Source organism: Cololabis saira, chromosome 6, assembly GCF_033807715.1.
Source record: "Cololabis saira isolate AMF1-May2022 chromosome 6, fColSai1.1, whole genome shotgun sequence".
Classification (NCBI taxonomy): domain Eukaryota; kingdom Metazoa; phylum Chordata; class Actinopteri; order Beloniformes; family Belonidae; genus Cololabis; species Cololabis saira.
Genome location: NC_084592.1, coordinates 6,350,001 through 6,369,981, shown reverse-complemented (window position 1 = coordinate 6,369,981; position 19,981 = coordinate 6,350,001). Strand labels below are relative to the sequence as shown.

The 19,981-nt window shown below is 40.0% G+C and overlaps 1 protein-coding gene across 13 annotated transcripts in view; it reads left to right on the top strand.

The window, feature by feature from the left end:
- map4k4 (mitogen-activated protein kinase kinase kinase kinase 4) overlaps positions 1–19,981 on the top strand; it is a 140,242-nt gene that overhangs the window by 57,189 nt on the left and 63,072 nt on the right. For all 13 annotated transcript variants that reach the window (XM_061723111.1, XM_061723118.1, XM_061723117.1 and 10 more), the window contains exon 3: positions 2,887–2,943. In XM_061723111.1, the coding sequence (XP_061579095.1) occupies positions 2,887–2,943 (57 nt within the window). The remainder of the gene's footprint in view (positions 1–2,886; positions 2,944–19,981) is intronic.

Sequence of the window (19,981 nt, the reverse complement as noted above, 5' to 3'; positions counted from 1 at the left end):
AGATGGGGGACATACTGTCGGATGGTTTTTCATTTGGATCCGGGGCAAATCTGCGTTTACACCTTTATGAAAATGGAGCTTTGTGTCCCCCGGACAGAGGTGTCAAAAGTATTCACATTCATTACTCAGGTAGAAGTATAGATACTAGAGTTTAAAAATACTCCTGTTGAAGTATCAACTCAAGTTTTTTACTCAAGTAAAAGTATAAAAGTACTGGTTTCAAAACTACTTAAAGTATAAAAGTAAAAGTAATGTAAGGGGGAAAAAGCCATTAAGGACAAAAGCCATTGAAAATGAATAATGCATCTTAGTATAATGCAAATATATTAAAGAAGCATATATGTGTACTATTGAGCATTAACATGTGTTTCAGAGAGCAGGAGATATGATGACTAGTTGCCTATAAGTATTGTAATGGTGCAAAAAGTCAAACTTCATGTTCATGTTATCATTTATCCTAACCTTTATTGGAATGTACATCCAAGTTTAGTTGCAGGAATCTGAGGGAACGGATGTAAGAACAAAACTGGACAAGAACACTTGAAACAACCACAACCAAATTCACTCTATCCGGACGGAGCAATTTAACTGGATAGTTTTTATTTAAAGGCCCAAATGAAATAGAGTAACGAGGCTGTTTTTAAAATGTAAGGAGTAAAAAGTACAGATAATTGCGTGAAAATGTAAGGAGTAAAAGTAAAAAGTCGTCTGAAAAATAATTACTCCAGTGAAGTATAGATAACCAAAATTTCTACTTAAGTAAGGTAACAAAGTATTTGTACTTTGTTACTTGACACCTCTGGTCCCGGACCAGCTCAGGATCTAGTCTGATGGATCCAGTCTGAGTGTGTCTTGTATCTGCCAGGATGCATGTTAACACCAAGTTAAACTGCCTCTTTTAAGTCCAGACATGTTAGCACCTTATGAAGGTGGCAGAGCTCTCAGCAGCTGCTGTCTCTGGAGGAAACACAAATATAAATAGTATATATCGTTGCTGTACCAGGGCCTTATTTGAAATCATTTTTGTAATAAGACACTGAGTGAATGTGCAGGCTTTCTGCACTGAAATTTGTTTAGTTTTTTTTTCTTCACCACGCCTGACAGGGATTGACACCTGCATTTCATTTTCTTGTTTTTGTTCTCCAAAATCACTTCTTGTGGCGTAAACAGAGAAGAAAACAGATTATTTTTTTTGCCACTATATATATATATATATATATATATATATATATATATATATATATATATATATACACACCGGACTGTCTCAGAAAATTAGAATGTTGTGATAAAGTTCTTTATTTTCTGTAATGCAATAAAAAAAAATAAAAATCGTACATTCTGGATTCATTACAAATCAATTGAAATATTGCAAGCTTTTTATTATTTTAATATTTCTGATTATGGTTTACAGTTTAAGATTAAGATTCCCAGAATATTCTAATTTTTTGAGATAGGATATTTGAGTTTTCTTAAACTGTAAACCATGATCAGCAATATTAAAATAATAAAAGGCTTGCAATATTTCAGTTGATTTGTAATGAATCCAGAATGTATGACATTTTTGCATTACAGAAAATAAAGGACTTTATCACAATATTCATTTTCTGAGACAGTCCTGTGTGTGTGTGTGTGTGTGTGTGTGTGTGTGTATATATATATATATATATATATATATATATATATATATATATATATATATATATATATATATATATATATATATATATATATATATATATATATATACACACACAGTACAGACTAAAAGTTTGGACACATCTTCTTATTCAAACAAATGGGGAAGTGTGTCCAACTTTTGGTCTGTACTGAATATATGTATATATAATTACCATATAAAGTCGACTTCATTCTGTGTTTTATTGCGTCCTCTTTATCACATCTTCCATCCTTGGGCTCCTTTTAATCTGCAGCTCTCACGGTTTGACACCAGCAGACATCTGTTCTCCTGTCATTTTTGCAGTTTGACCTTTTCACCAGCCTGGGCTTCACACACATGCACGTCCCCTATGGCTAAAGAGAAATGGGTTAATCTCTCATCACTCGGGCTGGGGACTGTGTTGACTGATCCAGGACCAGGGGTGGGAGGCTCAGGTGTCGCAGCCCCTCGTCTCACAAAGGGAAACCTGATCATGTGGAAGTCCAGACACACATGCGCTCATACACTCCACAAATATGGTGCAGACATTTTGTTTTTCTTCCTTGTTCTTTTCCGTGAAAATATTTTATAGCCGTTAATTGTTAAAAAGGGCTTGGTCAAGTTGCTTTCTTTTGGCTCCTTTACATCTTTCCAGGCTGAGACGTACAAACTGTGCATCGATTCTCATCGTCTCATCTTCAGCATTAACTTCAGTTGTGATGAAGACCGTTTAGATCAAGTAAATGAATGAGTGGAATTGCTCTGCAAGAAATATGTATCTTGACAAATACTGATCTCTGTTCACATGGATTTTATGTTGGGTTTTAGATGCTCACTGTGTTTCCTTTCCTTGCACGAGTCCAAACTGGAAACATTTGATTCAGTCTGTTCAGAAATGCTGAATGTTTGGCCGGGTGCCTGAGATTCTCAGCACATTTGTAGAAGCATATAACCTGTCGTGAATGTGATTTCTCTTTTTTATGACCAACTGAATCACAATGAGTGTTTACTCAGGCTTATAAAACTGTCATCTGCAAAGCTTTTTAATTCTCCTTATTGACTCTGCACAGGCAGTTCTTGTTGGAAATTGGTCTCTTTCTGGTGTGCCAACTAAATAGACAAATGAAAAGTATCAGTATTGTCACATGCTGCTTGATTAATCATCTAGCAAGGAAACAATCAGCTTCCAGTTTTCTCAACCTTTCTTTCTCCTGTTTCTCTTCCAGGGTCGACATGTTAAGACGGGGCAACTGGCAGCCATCAAGGTCATGGACGTCACCGAGGTCAGTAAAATAATACAGTATACACGTAGTCAGACAAACGCAAACAACTGTGCAGAAAATCATGTGATGAGAGAGAAAGAGGATGCTGGTGGAGCGAGGTGAGCTGTTTTTCCACAACTGATATTTGGACGTGTCACGGTGAGGATTTCCCACATGTGAAACAAAGCTAAGAGAGAGTTTGATGCTCCTTAACCAGGTTGGTCCTGGATCAACATCAACCATCGTGAAGCTGCAGTCTGTCTGCGGTGAACACTGACACACCGGATCGGAGCGGATTTGGTCATAATGTTTAAACTGTGTTTTGTGATTCACAAAACAAACAAATCAGCTCCTCGCCACGCCGACTTCGCGTTCATATATTTAATAAATTTATAAAGCCCATATATTTATAAAGCCCCGCCTGGCCGAGCCCTAACACTGAGGCCATGGTAGATTTAGGTTACACGCGGACACGCGGCACTGTTGACTTTTTTTCCCTGCCGGCAACGTGACCAGATCACGTGACTGGTCAAATCACAGCCTTTGCGGTTAGAAAAGCGGTTAGGTTGTTTTATCACATCGCGATATTATCGCAAATGCAATTAATCGTTCAGCCCTAGTTCAGACCATCCAGCTCCTCAACCAGCAGTTACGTGTTTCACGTGATCAGTTCAGGTAAAAACAGCAGTCAAATCAGCAAAAATGTCAGTTTGCTGGATGAAATATATTAATTCCTGATAAAATAAGTTTGTTAGTGCACAGCTCTGCTCATGTGTGCTCATGAATGAGTGTACGTTTGTGTGAACATGAAAGTACAATCTGCATTGAGGGTTCTTGCTTCAGGAATCCCGGTCTGTGATTGGACGCTGCCTCGACGTCGCCGCTGCTCATTTACATAAAGTTGAGATTTTTCAACTTCAAATTGACTCCTGGATGCTCCAACACGCTGCACCCGAAGCCTCCAACACCTCCGTGGCCTCCGACGCCTCTTGCAGCGCTTTTATAGAAAATGAATGGCAACCGGACATCTATGACGCCTGTGGCGCTTTCAGTGTGAATCCAGCATTAGGAAGGAGAAACGATCCTATTGGAGTCGTTGAGAGGCGACGCACGTCCTCCACAAGTCAGAGTCCATCACAGGACCGTGCACATCGTTCTCCCTCCCTCTCTATAAAAGCACAGATACCTGATCACACAGATGTGGAGGTGAACTGTCAAAAATGTTGTTTTTTTTTTTAGTCCCATGTTTTTTTCCGTAAAGCCCAATTAAATCATCTGATCATATTAAGTCTTAGTATTAGGTAAATACAACTTCAGATTAATATTGACATGTAACTTTGTGCATGTGATACTATTTTTTAAACATAAATAAAGCCAACAATTGAAAATCACAGCAGCAATGTTGCAATAAATACCTCTATAAACACAGATGTTGTGTCAGTTTGCTGTTCTGTAGCGTTGGGTCTTGTGTTAACACAATAACAAGAGGGAAAGACGTAAGAGATGCTCCATATGTTGTTATTTGCCTAATATGAAGACACACAATAATCAGACATTGTCACAGCAGCAAGTTACGTTAACAGTTAAAAAAGAATTGAAAAATAAGTGTCATTTTTACAAAATAGACTAATAACAATAAAATCAAGTAGCAATATAAAATTGTCACAGGATAATAAAATGATGCTCTGATGACTTACAATGTAAGAGCGGTAATTATAATTAGTACAAAAGGTGCAAGAAGGTGCAGAAAAAAGTAGAACATGATGCCTTAAATATATTTATATTACTCGTATAAGTGAGAAAGTTAGGTTTATGAGCTAAATGGAAGGGGCATAAAAAAACAGCAGTATAAGTATAAACCAAACTGCGGCTGAAGGATTGCTTGTTAATGCTGGGACATATCTGGTTTCTGTCTTGAGGAAGTAAAACGTCTCTGCTGTTGAGTCAGTGGAAACAGTTTTTACACAGCTGCATTACAGAAACAGCAGATGTACTGTAGAAAAAAAGCATTTTGATACATCTTGTTTTGGAAATGAGCCTGTGTTTGCAGGAGGAGGAAAACTGATTACATATAGCTGTTTGGTACATCTGTTGGTAGGAGACCAGACTGTTAAACTCAGCCCTAAAGCACTCAAATGTACATTGCCATGTATGGTGTTTAAAACTGCACAAAAGCAAAATATTTTATTGGTTTGACATGATAAATGTGCGCACATTTTTATCTAATTACAAACCGTGTTGCACTTTTTTCTTTCTCCTCTCTAGACCGTCATGTAAACATATTCTCTCTAAAAATACTCTGTCACACGCCTTCCAGTTTATTGTTTTGGGGGTGTTTTCTTTCCCTCATTGGATAAACTGAGTTAGTGTTCGAAGTTTAACATATTTTACTCTTGAGGGCAGTTTAGCCAGTGGACAGTGTTTTTTATTTCTCTGTATATTTTGAGCAGAGCTCCACAAAGCTAAGTCAGGACCCACGGCTGTTGGAACTGTGCTCTTTTTTTTTTTGTTGTAGGCTACCATTTTTTTAATCAATACAGAAAATTGTCTTGAACTACAGCTCTCGATGATGTTTAATTTTTTTCCTGCCTCGTCTGCTCCTCTTCGTTGACCCAGCAGCTCAGACACAGTTGGAACATCTTACACAAACACATATTTGAGGTCGTTGAGTTGTTTTCTGCAGAAGTGGACTGAGTGTAGGACGGGTCCTTTAATCAGGGTTAACCGTCACGCAGAAGAGGATCCTTCTGTCTGTCTTTGACTGTGAAACCCTGCTGGTGTCAGCTCGATCCATAAAAACCCTGACACTTCATCTACAGTAAAGTGTAGTATTTAGGACAGAGTTTCTGGTGTTACTGAGAAGCAGCAGAGATCTATAGCAGGTTGGTTTTGGATTATACAAAAAGGGATTTTACCTTTTTGTAAAATCTGTGAAAATGTCATAAAAAGAGTACGTGATTTTATTAATTTTATGAAACTTTAGTGATATTTCTGTTACCTTCTTTAATGTTGACATCCTTCCCCACGGTTCCACCACAGTGCGCCTGTTCTGAAATAAGATGCTTGACATCCATCAAAAGCCTGCATGTCAAAAAACAATATGCAAATGGTAGCCAAATATCTAGGTGAAATTTATGTTGGAATTAGCAACAATGATGAGGCTCAGTATGAACACATCATGATATTTCTTTTTTCTTTTCGCTGAGAGAGCTAGAACAGACCTTAATCCAAAGACTAATCTTTGAAAAACATGATTCAGTCTAAGTTATCGCATAGATTCATTATTTTACAGGAATACTGTGGTGTCATGGTCATTATTAAATTCATAAATTCCTAAACCAAAGTCTGTACTAAATACTTGATCATTCTAGGGGGAATAATTCCTTCCAAAAACAGTCTTTCTGGCGTTTTCCTGTGATGTGCTCGATCTCCGATGAATCCAAGCACTCACGTTTAACACATCCTGCTAAGATCTCATGTTCAAATGTTGGAAAACCTGCCGTGACTTTGGGAGCTTTCAGGATGGAATCTGCATATCTGACCGCTGCGATCAAAGAGTAGGGAGAAGGGACGTTTTGATGGGAACGTGTTTCTGTTTTCATCCCAGCTGAATCTCTGCAGACAGAGAGGACATGTTGGGAGTTTTATCACTTTTATCTCTAGTTAAGGAACATGTTTACAGTGTTCCCTTTTCCACTCGGCTCTGCTGTTTTCTAAAATAAACATGGGCAGTTTGGCTGGATGTCTGCCAGGATGACAGTTGGGCAAAGGAAGATAGATTTTACACCTACTGTATATAGACTCATTAATTTTGATTGTGTATTAAAAACCCAGAGAATAAAATGACATGAGCTTTCCACCATGTTAGGGCTGGGCGATATGGACCAAAAGTCATATCTCGATATTTTCTAGCTGAATGGCGATACTTGATATATATCGATATTTTTTCTGTGCCATAATTGGGGTTTCCCCCAAAGCATTATAGCATAGCATCTCTGTTAGCTTCATTTTTTCTGAGGCAAACCCTTAAAAAAACAGTCAGTTTTAATACAAAGCCTCGTGCCAAATGTCACACAGGTTCCTTTATTAACAGAGGTCTGCACAATATCAACATGTATAAAACTAATGAAATAAAAATAAACTGCCTGCATATATAGAATAAAAATGCTTCTTGAATAAAATTAAATATTCCTTTCCTGCATAACAATTAGATTAAAATACAGTGTGCAATTAATACAATGTAGACAGTAACAGGCGGACTTTTCCACTGAGGTTGATAGTTGTGCAAATAACAAAACATTTGTGCAAATCTCAAATAAAACATTCAAGTCAATTTGTCACAAAATAAGCTATATCAAAATCATTAAAAAATAAATAAAAATAAATAATAATCGATATAAACGGTATTGTCTCGTACCATATCGCATTTGAAAATATATCGATATATATTAAAATCTCGATATCGCCCAGCCCTAACATGAGCTTTCCACCATGTCATAGATGTAAAACTACACGTTACATATCTGTTTTTTTTTTCTGTCTGTGTGTATGCATATGCACGGCGACCCTCGGCTCCTCGTGCACATCTCTGCATATGCTCTCTGACCCACATACCACTTCCTGTTCTACATACTGAGTAGAAGGATAGAGGCTGAATAGGGAGAACATGGATAGTCACAAAAGGGAAGGGATTGAGACTGAGAGTGATTGTGTAAATGTTGACGTAAACATGCTGCAATATCGTGTCTGAAGTCGTTTCAACACTGAAATCCCATTCTTGGTAAAGCTGCTAATGAGTGAAGCGTGATGCATGCATAAATGTATCTTACAAACATACAGAACTACTGAAAGAGCTTTCTTTTCTATTATTTAATTCCTCTAATCATCCCAGATGACTGAAGATAAAACTTTGATCCTCTCACTGGCCCCGCAGCATTATGCCGGGGACCTAGATTTCTTGCGTTTTTGTGGAAGGTTATTTGACATATGACATCTACCTCGGTATTCTCAAAGGCTGAGCCTCCTCCAGCAAGACAATCGGCTCTGCTGCCATGCAAAAACAGCCCAAGAGGAACCTTTAAAGCGTGACTTCCTAGCTCCCGGTCTCATAAGTAATTTACGAGTGGAGTCACCTCACTGCAACTCTTGTCCAAAGTGAAGTACCACAAAAGACTCAGACTGGGTGGTGTACGCTGCGGTTATACTTGGTCATCAAATGAAACAAGCAGCTTTATTGTTGGGTCTAAAAAGCTCAAATTGGAGGCAATTAAAGACCGCGAGTCCTACAAGTGTCACATGCATGCAGAGACAATTGTCCAGGGAAAGTCGGTCAACAAACGACTGCCATGGAGGCTAGGAGGTCTTCCATCTTTATGTAATCATAGGAAGTTGGGAGTCTGAAGTCTGCACACATGGAGAGCCCGGCTGTTCCTCCTGCCTTTCAGTCATTTGCAGAGAGGAAAATGTATCGGAATCTGAGACCCCGTGAGTGTCATTAGGGATGAGAGATAACAGGGACGACATTAGTTGTGATGCGTTATCCATCTACCTGCTGACCTGTTTACAAATTGAATTCACAGAAGCCCCACGTTGTAACCCACAGGAACCAGCTGATCCTCCGCCAGTATCTTGATTAACAAGCAGTTTTCATGTGGATGCTCTGTCATTCAGAACTGTTATAGGAATATATGTTTATATGAGTTGAATTTGCATACCATATTTTCTGGACTATAAGCCGCACCTGCATATAAGCCGCATCCGCTCTATTTTTAAAAATAATTAAAAAAAGATATACAAGCCGCACCTGCATACAAGCCGCATCCGCTCTATTTAAAAAAAAAAAGAAAGATGCAAGCCGCAGATATTTCTGTTGTTAGATTAGATTTTTACTACATGTACAGAAGGATTTTGAACTGTAAATGATGTACATGTTTGTACCTAAATAGATCCTTTCCTAACAGTGTCTTTTAACACGGCAGCAACTTTGCTGATTAAAACGGGACAGAACCAAGAGAAAATAACCAGTATTTATGTATCTGTTTGAAATCTGCTTCTACCTACTTCTATCTGCTAAAGAAGAAGTAGCGTATTCTTCTTTGCATTTATTTTGTCTTAGTTTTGATTCTAATTCCGGTCAGAGCACCCCGAGCGGTGGAAGAAAAATCCACAGAATAGCTGCACTTTTGTATAAGCTGCACGGTTGAAGACCTACGAAAAAAGTAGCGGCTTATAGTCCAGAAAATACGGTAATTGCATGATCCTTGGAGTTCCTACTTCAAGCAGCGGTCTCCTCAGATCGATCCCAGCAGTAATCGTTGAAGCACATTATTATGAGATATGAGAGCATACAGGGCCTAATCTCAGAGCACACGTTATACTGTTAGAAAAACAGTTTGGACTTCATTATTTTCTCAAATGAATCACGTTTGCAGCTCAGCCGTAGACATTTAGTGTCGACCACTTTTTGAGCTACAATCTCGTTGCAAGTCAAACTGGCTCAGTTTGTTAAGACATATTAAGCATATTAAAATAAGGAAACGTATATGGTGGTGTTAGACGAGCCAAAGTAGTTCCTCCATCACATTTGGACTCGATAAACCATTGCTTTCATTGTTGGTCCCTTTTTCAATGTCTTATTTTTTCAAATAAATGTCTGCCATGTTTGCTTTATCTCAGTTTTTCTTCTCTGGTTTTGTATCAACATGTTTAAACCCAAACGTTGTGGCTGCAAAGTGGGAAATCTGCTGTCAGTGCAGTTAGATTTTTAGAAGAAGCGTTTTTATGCCTGGTGTGAGTTGGGTCCAGAATGATCAAACATGTAAATACAGATTATATATTCATGTTGTCCTACAGGCAACTCTTTGGGACTTTACATTGATATGATCTCAATCATCTGGCACGTATGCTGGAGTTTAAGAGGAGAAGGGGGGAGGACGAGAGCAGAATGAGTGAAACATTAGACTGGGATAAAGCGTGAGAGCTTGGATAAGGAGGAAAAAAATGAGTCGGGTTTTTTTTCTCCCTTTTTCCTTCTCTAAAAAGGTTCATTGGAAGTGCAGTGGGATTATAGGAGGAGCCGTCGCTGCTCGTCTGCTTCTCTCTTCAGCTCTCTAATGTCCATTGATCCATGTATCCTATAGTATACACCCTTTTGTTCCATTTGTCCTCCTTGTTTCCTGTGTTGTCTCCCTCTCTCCTACTCATCTAAACCCTGCTTTATTTCTTCCTCTTTACAACTGCCACCATCTTTCTTCAGCTCTGCTTCTTTGTAACGCGAGACCACAAAAGGAATAATAAAGTCACCTTCCTCCCTTGTGGGTAAGGAGAGCAAAACAGAAAGAAGTAGGAAGACAGATGTAGCTGCAGCAGCTGCATTCTGCATCCCTGGCCGCTGCTGCCATGCAGCCGGGTTTCAGTCGGACACAAATCCATCTTGATTAGTGAGAAAACTGCAGCAGGCGCAATTTTCTCTCATTTCCCCTCTGGGTCTGCTTTTCTTGACATTTTTTTTTTCGTCCCTAACCTTTGCTCCCCATGGGAGTTTTTCTCATGAAATAGACACTTTAAAGGTGTGTGTCACTTCCCACTGATTCCCACCGCTGACTGCCTAGAGGTGTGAAAACGAGAAGTGGGTAGAGGTGGAAGGCGCACTATCCTACAATCCTGCCTGCACAATGGGAGATGTATATATAAAATGTATGTAAAATAACAGAATTACATGGACACAATTCAAAGCTGATAATTAGTTTAAAATAGCAAAAAGGGACAAGGACATGTTGAAAAGAAGCAGTTTTATTATTCATTATGTTCGATGCCAAAAAGTCATTTTAAATATGTTTGCAGAAGAGTGTGTTTACCACCACACTGTGTATTCTTTTCTTTAACCCATCATTACCAGATGAAAACTTGCCCCCTGCATACAGAGATTTATTTAGTTATCTATAATCGTCTGCATTTCTACTTCTGAAAGCCTCTGAGGCTGTTATATACTTAGTTATGTCACTGACTATTTGATTTTGATTTGATTTATTTTTGTACATGTAAAAAAAAAAGAAAAAAAAGAAACAACACTTCATGATAAGTTTAAGAAAACAAAACAACAAAACAAAGAATTTCATCCTTTAAAACTTGCTATCTCAATTTACATGTGCCAAAACAGGAATAGGAAGAAGTGTAAACTTATTTACTCCTACCCCCATTCACTGATCATTTAACCTGTATTTATAAATATTCACACACTGTACTCACACTGCTAAATAACATTATTATTATTATTATTATTATTATTATTATTATTATTATATATTGTAATTATACTCACACACATACTTATACATGCATACATACACATAGTTGAATATGTCTATATATTTGTACCACATGCCACTCTATATATATATATATATATATATATAAATGTGTGTATGTATATTGTTTCCCAGTACCGACATCCATCCATAGAGAGTTAGTTTAGAGTCACCAGTTAGGCAAACATTCGCGTTTGTAAACCTCAACTAAAACTTGGAATGCATCCTTGAGTTTAAAAGAAACAGGTGATGTACGTTGCAAATATGTCACATTTGAATGGACTCATGCAGTTTTCTATATTGAAGAAGATGTGTGAAACGGTTTGAAGTGACGTCTGAAACCAGGCCCTCAGGGTTCCTGCCGGCCGGGTAGAGACGTGTCAACGCCTCCTGGTCTCTACAAGCCAAAGCCTCCATTTTCCATTATATTTCCATTTTGCGGCGGTCCACTCCCCTGGGGTCGTGGTTCCGTTAGCTCGGCTCTCATTGTGTGCTGTAATGTTTTAGCAACAAATATGGCCGCCACTGAGTCTGCCCACCGTTTCATGCCCAGGAATGATAATGAGTAGCTTCAGGATGCCTTGTTTTGAAAAACTGACTGACATGAGGGAAAGTGAGACAAGGATGGTGAAGGAGAAACGTGGGGACGTTCGCTGGAATCACGCGTTATATGACTGTGACACTAAAGTCATTAGCAGAGACACAAATAGAAAGTGAAGCTGCGAGGACGAGGGCGACGGCATGAATATGTAATGTAGAGGCATGTTGAGAGATGAACATGGACAGTTTAGGACAGAGAGGGTGACGTCAAATTCTCAGTGAAGTAGCTCCATCCTAAGCTCCATGTATTGTGGTAATAGAGAATTGATCAATGTGTTTTTACTTTCAAATGTAACACTTTAGTTAGGTGTCTGGCATCTACTACTCTGGTCAACTACACCCTCAAAATTGGACAAATGTTTCACTACAGGCTTGTTTTTCAGTTTGTAAATTCAAATGGGGGTTTAGGAACAGGTTTAGAATCAATTTACTTCGTGATTTGCTCCATTGGCTCATTATGCATCGTTCCTTGAATGGTCACGTCCGTATTTTTGGACCAACAGTCCACTTAAACAACAGTGCTCAGATCATTATTTAGTATGTGAAGTCCTGTCTGGTCAGTTTCACTAACAGTTTCAGTTACTATGTTGAATTCCCGTTGTCAAATATTAAACTTAAGAGCAACGGGTTGTTTGTGTGCGGACATCTTTCAACACGGATCACTCACTTTGGATTTTTTTTTTATAATTCAGAATCTCTCTTACTGTTTAGCTTTTCAATTCAATTCCAATTCAATAGAAATAACGTCTGTTACGATACAAATTGTCTCTAGGAACTTCTGGGACCCAGAACCTGACCCTGCATCATTGGCTGTTTGCCAGCAGCAGAGATGCACATTACTGCCATCACATGGTCAACAACAATCTCATCCATTATGAAAATCTCATCCATTATGTCGCATTGGGGGAAGGTAGATGGGTCGGACCCGCTGGTACCGTTTTGTTTCTTGTCCCTGTAATTCTCCTTTTTCAGCGTCTTCCAGCGGAGCTTGATCTGGTCTGGCGTTCGTACAAATGCTGCTTCACGCAACTTTTCACTCACCTTTTTGTAAATCTGGCTATCCCGGTACTTTCTACCGTCAACAAATGCCAAAATGTTCATATCTTTCATTACATTTATGAAGTGATTAGTTTTTGTTTATAAGAACTTCCTGGACTCAAAAGACCAAGATTCCTTGCGAAAAGAACATGTGCAGAAAACAAATTCATGTTCCTTTTGATGGGGAAATCCCGTTAGGCTTTTACATGACCCAATATTCGGGTTTTAAAAGGAGTAACCCTGGGGTCATTTTCGGGTTTTTAAAAACCGGAATATGAGCAAATTCCGCTTATTCAAAGGGGTTATTGGTGTTTACACGGCCGTGCGCAACCGGGTTATTGCTAATATTCTGGTTAGAAAAGGGTTATTGACTGCATGTAAACGTAGTCTATAGACGCATTTCCATAGTCAGAAGTAAATCCTGGCGAGTCTCGCCTGAGTTCGGGTGTCACGCCCATGATGTCAGTCCTTTGTCCTCTCTGTCTTGGAGTTACGACAGAATAAGAGGTGGAATATTATTACAGCTCTCCCTTCATGTGCACAACAAACGGTCTGTCTTGTTGGTTCTAGTCATGAAATAGTGAGCCTGCAAGATGCCCCGTCTTTGCCAGATCTTTAGTCTGCGTTTTCAAATGTTGGCTGTTATTCAAGAGTCTTTCTGCATTTCTTTTGCAAAGTCATCTCATGTTAGTCACTGAAACTCCATTTTTTCTGTTGGTGTGATTCTGTCCCGCCTCTCTGTTCGGTCGTGTCAGAGCTGGTATTTATGGCTCATGGCGTGTGATGTGTAAGAACATTCCCGCTGTCTTTCTCCTCCTTCACTCTGGCCACGGCGTATGTAATTATTCTGACTGTTTCCAAAAATGCTCAGATGGCTGACGTCTTGATAGGATGTTCTGTTGACCAAAGGAGCTATTGCTGTCTCTCCAGTAGGGGAACATATCAGAGCCGGGCCGGGGGGTGGGCCATATGACCCTATTATCATCGCTACAGCCGAGAGACAGAGAAGCAAATAAGCTAGGCGGCCGGGCTACTATATCAACAATTTACCACAAACTCCCATTTTCTTGCTGCCAGTGTGTGTGATTGTTCTAACTGTAGCTACCTGGAAACCTGCTCCCTGACCAGGATGCAGCTTTTGGCGGCGCCGGGGATGAATCTCTGCTAACAACGTCAGGTTCATCTCCCACAGGAGGAGGGTTAGGGCCAACAAAATATGCGTCTAGCAATTTGGCTTTTTCTTGCCCCCTTTTTTCTTTTTCTTTGCATTTTATCACCCCACTTTTGTGTTTCTAACTACCGCTCATGTTTAGGCTGTAGGGTTACTGTGCTCTGTTGACAAGTGATGGATGATGACGCTGATAGACGGCTGTTGATGACCAACCATTTTACCCAAAATACATTTGGAGATTCACTTGCAATGTTCCTTTTAATGTTAACTGTGAGTGTGAAAATCTCAGCACAACATATTATACAATGCTTTATGTTTATACCTAAAATGAACCAAGTGGTGCCACAAAAAGTACCGCCCCCCCCCCCCCCACCCCTGTGTCTCTCTTAACTCTCTTCTCATCTTTTAATACCGGTACACTGTTGTTTTTTTTCTTCTTCATGCCCCTGCTTAAAGGGGACCTATTATGAAAAACAGGTTTTTTCTTGCTTTAACATATATAAAGTGGTCTCCCCTCAGCCTGCCAACTCAGAGAAGGAGGAAAGCAACCAAATTCTGCAGTGTCTGTTCAGCTCAAAACGTCGCGCCTCGTCGTGCTGCGCAGCGCTGCGTCCAGTTAGGACAGTCCAATAGAAAATAAAGCAATGGAATTGATTTTGTCGCCGACGCTCGCTCGCATCGCATGCAGTTAGGACACGGTAACTCTGACGGCCGGAGCTTCTGCCATTTTTTCGTAGCGGTGTATCGCCTCATTCAGGCAGCCAATCAGCACAGAGCCTCATTATCATAGCCCCGCCCACTCAGAATCCCTCATAGATAATGAGGTTAGAGAATGGGAAGATAAAGACATGGCTCAGAGGCTGAATTTCTAATTTATTTAGCAAAAACAATCAAAAGCTTGTTTTTAAGACATTCAAGGCCTGTTTAAAATATACATTAGATGCCATAATAGGTCCCCTTTAAGTTTGATCTTATTTAGTATGGGCCGAGCGACCGGTTCACTGGTGTGTCAGCCAGATCAGCTGCTGGGTGACTCCTGGCTCTCTGATGGCGTGCTGCTGACGACTGGATTAGCAGAAGAGCTGGTCAGCAGGCTGCTTTTCTGGCTTCCTGACCTACTTGTTGGCCACTTGCCTGACAAAATAACTGGCTACATGTTGGTCTCTGAAGCAGACAATAACCGGGCTGACGGTGACTCAAGGGACTGCAGACCAACTAACCCTGTAGGTCTGTGTTGAAAAGATCGATTTTCCCATTCTAAATCGATTTTCATATTAATTCTTAAAAATCGATTCATATGTCTAAAGATTTGTTCATCATTACAACTTTTGGTATTTTTTTTGTTTATGCCCAAAAAAGGAATGTTTTGTTGGACACAAGCATAACTGGTGCCGTGTTTTTGCCTTTAAATATGTTTAAAGGTATGAAAACATTAAAGTTTTCTGTTATAATTGCATAAATTATCTATATTTCATTACTTTATATACTGTCTTGGGGTTACATTTGCATAAAATGCTAAAAGCCAAATTCTCATAAATGGGAAAAAATGAAATTGATTTCATCCGTCTCTGTTTCCTCCCTGGATCTGTTTGATAATTCTGCCCCACGATGTTTCTGAAAGCAGTTCTATCAGCATTCTGGGAGCTGATTGGTCCTTACAGCATCATTAGCTGCAATACTTGCTGTTGAATCTCAATATAATACTAGTATTAATATGTTGCAGAACTACAGTCATATAATTCATGCAACAGCTCAAAAAACTGTTTTAATGACATTAACCCAAATCAATATCGGAATCAAATCGGATCGAATCAAAGCGTGATAATCGATTCTGAATCTGAAGAATCGAAATCGAATCGATTCTTGACATTTGAATGGATCCCCAGCCCTATAACCCTGCGATCTTTACCAGACTGTTTTAGCTGGAGCAAAAGTCTTTGAACAGTCATTTGAATAAAAAAACAAAAAAAAAAGGCAGCACTAATCCCTTTTCCCACCGAGTTGCAGCCATCCCATAACTGGTTATTGTGGTGTAGTAATGGGCTCCAACACATGTCTCCTGGCCTGCGGTTTACTCAAAGACTAGTCGTAGGATGGATAAACCTGAAGGTTTCAGGCAGCTGAATCGTCAAATACAGGCTAATAGTGAACTAGTTTTCGTGTTTAAACTGCACGAAAATGCAGGGAATTATCCAATGATCAGCTTAACTTATTAAAAGCTTAGATAAAAAAAAGTCAGTTGTATAATTAAACACCAAAATATCAGCAGTAATACTTTCTACATGACTGACAGCATAAACACAGCTTGAGGTTTGGCTGTGTGTTCTGTGTGATTGAGATAATGAAACGTAGCTGCGTTAGATGGGTTTTTATGAACTTTGAAGATAGTGGCTCCATCTTTTATTTTTAAATGCTGCCGTTTGGCGGTATTGCCCCTCGGCCTCTGGGTCGGACCGTAAAATGTCAGCAGTCATCAGCCGCTCGTCTTCAGCTGCAGAGCATGATAAGACGTGAGTCTCACAGCGGCAACTTTTAACACAGATTCTGCTGTAAGAAAAAAACCCATTTGTCATTAGTTTTAACAAGTAGGCTGCACCTGACAGTCATCAGACTCATTTAGAAACCTGCAGGGATAAACGCAAAGCTTGGATGATGTCTCGGCTGCTGACAGTAGGTTGAAATATTTATCATAGTTGCCTCAATGCCAATGTTTTACATTCCTCCCCTCTGTCAAAAAGGCTGCCGTTATGTAACTTAACTTTCTGCAGCTTGATGTTCTTTTTATGATTTTGCTCCACATTGAAATGCATTGTTAACAATCTTATGTAAGCATTTTCAGTCACATTGGTTGAAAGTGTCCTTGTTTTACCGAAGGGTTAGGGTTAAAAAAGCCCCCAAAGCATGGATTCTTACTGCTTCTTTAACAGAACCCGGCTTGTGATTCGTCGGGGGAAAACCACCGGCGTTACTGTACTTGACACTTGTTCCTTGGAAGCTTGTTGTTGTGTTTAGGTCCACGTGAAGTCCTCACCTAACCCTCATCACTGGGGTCCCATATGACACAAACATGATAAAACGGCAATATGCTCTGATATTAATGTATATTGTTGAGTAGCACAGTATTGGTCAGAACTGTTGTAACACTCACCAGCCACTTGTTTAGGTACACCCTGCTAGTACCGAGTTGGACCCCCGTTTGCCTTCAGAACTGCAAGGTTTTACAATCCAAAACTCCATTATATCAGTACAATCAGTTAAGACACAATCTAGAGTCATATACATTTGCCACTAGACAGGCAGCAAAGGGCAGGTTTTCACTTCCTAAGCCAGACACTAATTTTCTGAAGCATACAGTAGAACATAGATCAATTAAATTATGGAATTCTTTACCACTATATGACTAAATTAACACAGAAATCAATATTCAAAAAGCAAATTAAGAAACGCCTTGGAATATCGTATAGGATACCATACACACACACACACACACACACACACACACACACACACACACACACACACACACACACACACACACACACACACTTATACAGATACATACTGGACAGGTTAAGGTGTATTTTTGATCTGATTTTCATGGCCTAGATGAAATTTTACTGTATATTGGAATCTTTCATGTATATATATATTTTGCTTTAAGATAATGATTTACATGTACGATAAAGTTTAATGTAGGTTTGACGTGTTAGGTTCAATGGCAGCAAATATGTCAATACATTAATAATCAAATATGCTCAGACGTTACCAGACATGAGTTAATAATAGCCTCATGTGTAATAGTCATGAGTGCAGCAGACCAGTGTTTATCATATTTTTGCATTTTGAGACATGAGATGAAGGTTGCAGAGACTTTCCTACCTTTGAGATTTGTGGGAGCCCACTCCAGCATTTATTGACCTAAAGTCTTAGTCTTCTGGTCATAGCCACCTTAAGCTGGGCATACACTGTGCAATATTTTAAATCGTTTGATTCAGCTCCATCTCAAACTGCACGTCTAGATCGCGGAGTTCAAAAGTTTGCAGCCCACGATTTATGGTCTCACACTGTACGACCCGATGCTCGGATGCGACCCGTCTGCTCACACTATTATAGTGTCTATTATAGTGACACTATACGTCACTATGATAGACACTATAATCCTCACGTCGGACTTCTGCTACTGGAACTGCAACGTCAAAAAGAAGTGGAAGAGGAGGAACCCGGAAGTGGGAGACACCGAAGATGCTCAGCAAAAACAAACGCGCTGCCAATATTTGCCGTTCTCTGTGGCGATAAATGAAAAAAGATTAGACAACGTCATGATTGGACAAGGAATTGACTGGGCAGACGTGGGAAATGCGGTCTTCTTTTTCTGCCATTAAAACATGGTTTGTAATGTGAATTTGCAACACTTTAAACTACAAATAATAGTTTTTGACGTGACATCAGAGATTGCGCATGCTCTCTGTGAAAGGATGAGTCCAATCGGGTCGTAGTTGCTTCAACTGTTTGATTCCTTCACGAGGAGCGACCAGGATTTCAAACACGTCTGATTTTCTTGCGAGCACACGATTCGTGATCGGGAGCTCGTCGTGAGGTGTTAATCTCTCGTCATTACCCCACGTATACTGCACGGGGCACGAGCAACGATTGGGTCGAAATCCGGCCATATCCAAAAAATTGTCGCACGAGTGGAAAATCGGTTCAAAACGAGCCGACAATCGCACAGTGTCTGCCCGGCTTTAGTCTTGGTCACATTCTGTTGGATGTTTCTGACACCAACTGCTTTCACCTCTTCACTTTGCTAGTAATGAAATGACTTTGAACACCTGCCAAGATAGATTTGAGATGTTTCAGGGATGATCTCAGCTCCTCCACTACGTACGTATGCATGCTGCCCTGGGCTGCTGTGGGAACGAGCAGCACCCACTTACTCCTGGTCCCACCGAGGTCCGGCTGCAACAGTGCTGTGGAAATGTGGCCGTTCTAGTCAGCGTGGGTCGTCCCACCAGGAGCACTACGACCATGTTCAAGAGAGGTTCATTCTACAAGTCGAAATGCACACTTAGTTTCAACCCACCGATTATATTTTATAAGGATGATGACAAGAAACGCATCTTTGAACAAACAGACAACCAGAAGACTCTTGAAACCTTCAGGCAAACTTACAATGTCATGAATCCAGCCCAACAGGCAGTGAAGTTGGAAGCTCTCAGTCCTGGTGGGAGGTGGGTTCGCGGTGAGGACGAGGCAGAACTGCAGCACTAAGTGCAGTACGGGAGGCTTGGACCGTCGAGCTGGAATATCAGTGCTGAAAAATGCCAAAAAGTCCCAGACATCAGTGTGAAAAGTCAAACAGTTTCCCTGGCGGTTCCTCTGAGTTTGTCTTTGTGCACACACACGATGCTGCTGAGGTTTACTCGGGAGACCCTGTTGCTGCGCCCGATAATGGACCGTCTGTTATTACAGTGAAAATGTCACGTCATGTCTGGCCCGGTCGGGTTTCCAGATCAAATGATTGAGCTCAACTGCAGCAAAGCACTCGGAAATAAATGTCACACTGCTTGAGAAACACGGCAGCGACTGAGAAGTAATCTGTCGATCTCTTCTGTGTTTGTACTGTAATATCCTGAGACTGTTGTGGGGAGAGATGGGGCTTTGTTTGGCTCTGTTATCGTTGAGGTTCAGGCTGGTTTTGCATGTTTGTTTGGAGTGATATCCGTTTATTTGACTGGCTTGTCCCTGTTTTTCATAAACAAGAGTGAAAGACAGCAAATATTAAAAAAAAGGGGGAAAAAATGTTTTAGTTACTTCATCTTTTGTCTTTTTGTCTGTACAAAAGAGGGCCTGATCCGTGCTTTTCTTACCAAACGCGGTGGAAAAGACTTAAATACCAAACAAACATGCTGTTATGAGAAATAGAAATAAAACAAAATTCCACTCT